Source organism: Fragaria vesca, linkage group LG2, assembly GCF_000184155.1.
Source record: "Fragaria vesca subsp. vesca linkage group LG2, FraVesHawaii_1.0, whole genome shotgun sequence".
In the NCBI taxonomy this organism is placed as follows: domain Eukaryota; kingdom Viridiplantae; phylum Streptophyta; class Magnoliopsida; order Rosales; family Rosaceae; genus Fragaria; species Fragaria vesca.
Window position 1 is genome coordinate 1,080,032 of NC_020492.1, and position 4,600 is coordinate 1,084,631.

The 4,600-nt window shown below is 38.5% G+C and overlaps 1 protein-coding gene across 1 annotated transcript; it reads right to left on the reverse strand.

The window, feature by feature from the left end:
* Positions 1-312: 312 nt before the first annotated feature.
* On the reverse strand, positions 313-1,743 carry LOC101295102 (E3 SUMO-protein ligase MMS21-like). Its single transcript, XM_004291972.1, has 4 exons — positions 1,315-1,743; positions 1,148-1,219; positions 540-650; positions 313-438 (listed from the first exon to the last, which is right to left on the reverse strand). Exons 1-4 carry the CDS (start codon positions 1,405-1,407, stop codon positions 313-315), a joined length of 402 nt encoding a protein of 133 aa, XP_004292020.1. The 5' UTR covers positions 1,408-1,743.
* Between the last annotated feature and the right edge of the window lie 2,857 nt (positions 1,744-4,600).

The following is a 4,600-nucleotide window of genomic DNA, read 5'->3' on the forward strand; positions in this document are numbered from 1 at the left end:
GCATGATCCATGTCATAATATATTAAGCTTTCCATCAACGCAAGAAAAAAAAAAAAAAAAAAAAGGAAATTAGGCAAACTATTTCTAGGTGGAAAAGTTATTTTAACAAAGTTAGATTTTTTAGACTAGTTCGCATCATTCCAGATGAAATTGCATGGTATATACAAGTAAGAAAAAGTTATTACTTTAAGACATGCATTAACTTAACAACAGTTACTAACTTATGATGGTTGCTTTAACAATAACCAACAGCAGTGTAAAGTATTGACGAAAAACATATTGGTTTGCAAATTCAAAGAAGAAGAAAAAAGGTCATACCCAGACAGCTTCCCGGAATTGACGTATCATAGATTGGTTTGCTGTAGATGAAGATGATTTAGCCTTTTGCTTTGCAACCTCAGTCTTGAGCAACTTCTCAAAATCAGTAAGCTGACTAGGCTGATATCCAATTCAGATAAATAGATTAGCACATGAATAAGTAGTCACCGGTGCAACTGAACCAAAACTTTGCACGATGAATAAAGATGCAAGAACCTAACCTCTGGAGGAGGTTCGTAGTTATTTCCAACAGATTGAATTGCTGATGAGAGAAGCATACAATGATCACAAGTAGCCAGCAGTTCAACAGCAGCATTTTCAATCTCCTTCACCTGTTCAAATTTCAGATTTTCATACAGTGAGAAACATTCATTTCCTGTCCCTGTGACATGTCAATTACATTTCTACCTAAACATCGGTATCAAAGTCACCATCACAATAGATACAGTATCTTTAAAAACATTGATCAAGCTAAAACCACCGATCAAAACAAATGAGGTAACTCGGGATCAATTGTGATTATAATAGATTCATTAGCTTCAACATTTCAGAATTTAGCAACACTCTATAAAGTCGAAACTAGTAATTATCCAATACATTGAACACCTCGACGAACAAAAACTCAAAACAGCTACTGATGAGCTGGTTTTGCAAGGAAGCCTTATACTCGTACACCATTAAATTCAACACCAAAGTAAGTTTCACTAGGAAATTGGGCAAGACTACAAAAATGGGTACCTCAGATGCAGGACCAAAATTACTTATCAACTAAACAGAGTTTAACCACTAACAAAATTGAAAATTAAAAAATTAAAAGAAAAAAATGTACCTTGTCAAATTGATTCGCTTTCTCCAAATCAACAGCAACATCCTTCAACAAATTGAAAGATTTTCGAATATCCTGAAACCAAAAATTAACTCAGAACCAAAACCATAAAGATTCAATTTTTTTAAAACTTTAATCTTTGCAGATAGCAGATATAAATAAAAGCTTACACCAAGAAGGGACTGGTTGTCGGAGTAGAGAGTGGTGGCGGCGGTTCGGATCCGACCCGCGGTGGAGTGTGTCCGAGCGGAGGTCGAGGCCATGGAGATATTTTTAGGGTTTTGGCGATTGGCTGGTGGAGTGAGGATTTTTGGAGGGAGTTTGTGAGTGGCCAACACCCATTTATGGACACTCGATATGCAACTCAAGTCTAAAGAAAAATAACGAACTAAATAAGGTAAAATAAGTGAAGGAGGAACATTGAGAGAGGAACAAGTGCCTACAATAAAATTGTATTCACTACGCTGCAATTTTACACACTTGTTGTATAATCATATATAGCACCCAACAAAGTAAAGGAATATGTATTACAATCTTAAGGACAGCTGCTTGAAAAATGGAAGACTAACATGTTAAAGAAACCAACGACAATGTTAGAATTATACAACTGAGCCGGTCATATTGACCAAAAACAGTGATAAAATGAGACAGATAACGATAATAGCTAGTGAACTATTGGTTGGGTTGTCACAAGATCTCTCCTCACCATATTAACGCAGATTACGATTTAAACACAAGACTCTAAACTGGCAATTGGGTCCTTGTTGATAAAGGACCAGCTACCTAACTTTCGATAGCTATAAGAATAAACAACCTTTTTTTTTAGATTAAATAGGAATTATATTGCTTTATCAATAGCAAAAAGACACGTTTCATCATATGTCATACGTTTTCACACAGTATATTAAACAGAAGCTTCAAGCACCTTGACCGGTACCTTCATTGTTCACTAATAGGCTTATAATTATAGAGCCTCAAGCAACTGGAAACAAACGTCACACTCTACATAACTCCCTATAAAGCAAACTATATGTCTAAGACCTCAATTGATAGAAAATAAGGATTCAATATGGTTTGATATGCTTCAATGTATTATTCTTCTCCATATAGGAGGTTTATATAGAGATACAATTACAGTGCTAATAGGAAAATATTTCCTACACCTATACATAATATTCAACCTATACATATAAGGAAAATAAATATATTCAATATATTCTACACTCCCCCCTCAAGTTGGTGCATAGATATCGATCATGCCCAACTTGCCAACCGAGTTGTCAAACACTTTCCTTGACACTCTTTTTGTGAGAACATCTGCTAATTGATCTTCCGTATACACGAAAGGGAAACGAATGATTTTTCTGTCCAAATTTTCTTAATGAAATGCCGATCTACCTCCACATGTTTTGTCCGGTCATGCTGAACAGGATTATGAGCAATTTCAATAGCAGACGTGCTGTCACAATGCAAGTCCATGGGTTTCTTGAGTTTGAAACCCAATTCTTTCAATACATTACAAATCCATAGCATCTCACAAACTCCATGTGCCATACCTCGAAACTCTGCTTCAGCACTTGATCTTGCAACGACCTTTTGTTTCTTACTACGCCAAGTTACAAGGTTTCCTCCAACAAATGTAAAATACCCAGATGTAGATCGTCTGTCAGTCTTATCAGCAGCCCAATTAGCATCTGTGTACCCTACAACTTCCGATTCACCCTTCTTTTCAAATAACAAGCCTTTTCCAGGTGCCGTCTTAAGATACTTTAGAATACGATACACTGCATCCATATGCTTTTCGCTGGGACAATGCATAAATTGACTAACCACACTCACAACATAAGCAATATCAGGTCTAGTATGAGAAAGATAAATAAGTCTCCCTACTAGACGTTGGTACCTTCTTTTATCAGTTGGAACTTGATTCGGATAGATGGCAAGGTTGTGATTCATCTCAATTGGTGTCTCAACAGGCTTGCAGTCAAGCATTCCGGTCTCAGCTAACAAGTCAAGTACATACTTTCGTTGGGATAAAGAAATCCCCGTCTTTGACCTTGCAAGTTCAATTCCGAGAAAATACTTCAACTGTCCAAGGTCCTTCATCTTAAACTCTTTTGAAAGGTACTTCTGTAGAGCCTCCATCTCCTTTGGGTCGTCTCTTGTAACAATCATATCATCAACATACACAATCAGAGCGGTGATCTTCCCCTGACTACGTTTGATGAACAAAGTGTGATCTGAGTTGCTTTGTCGATAACCAAATGTCTTCATTGATTTGGAGAATCTTCCAAACCAAGCTCTAGGAGACTGCTTCAAACCATATAGAGACTTCTTCAACTTACAAACCTTTCCAACATCGCAAGGTCTACATTTGACTCCTGGGGGCATGTCCATATACACCTCTTCTTCCAAGTTTCCATTGAGGAAAGCATTCTTCACATCAAACTGTCGTAGAGGCCAATCTTTAGTTGCCGCAAGTGAAATCAAGATTCGAACAGTGTTGATATTTGCTACAGGCACAAACGTTTCTTCATAATCAATCCCATAACGCTGGGTGTACCCTTTGGCAACTAATCTGGCTTTATACCTGTCAATGCTCCCATCGGCTTTAAGTTTAACCGTAAATACCCAACGACATCCAACAATCTTCTTTCCAATAGGTTTATGAATAACATCCCAGGTCGAGTTCTTTTGCAAGGCTTCTAGTTCTTCATTCATCGCTTGTGTCCACTTAGGATCCGCCATTGCATCCTGTACAGTACTAGGAATAGAAACACTGGATAATTGATTAATGACAAGAGCATGTGACCCAGCCAACCTATGGTTAGACATGTAATTAGCTATATGATATTTAGCTTTGGCTTTGATGTCTGGTTTATATTGTTTCTTTGGAATACCCTTGGTAACCCTCTGTGACTTCCTAGTTACAATATTATCTATCCCAGATAATTGGTTTGAAGTTAAAGATACCTGAGAAGGGACATTTGCAGCGGATTCTTCGGTTGATGGTGTAGACAAGGGAAAAAAATCCGAAGAGCAAGTGGTCGAATCAGTTGAAAATTATGGTTCTTGTCGGTTTGCATCAGCCGATCTATGTGCGACACGTGACCCTATCTGCGTGTCTGCCTCTTCCAGTCTGACAATCTCTTCTTCGTCAGTCATGCCAACCTCTCTGTGCACAACATGTGGCACAGCTTCACTCCCCAAAACTAGATCAACGCAGACACGTGACCCAAGCTGAAATTGTGGCTCAGCTTCCGCTCCGTTTGGCTTATGGCTCGGCTCACTCGGCTCATATTTTATTGCATCAGAGGAGATCCGCTGTTGTTCGACACGTGGCACGCCATCGGCCACTTCGACGCGAGGCCCACTGTTTTTGTCAATGTTGGTATGCTGCTGTACAACGTCGTTTTCATGATTTTTGTTTCCTCCTACTCCAAATCTCGACTCCAA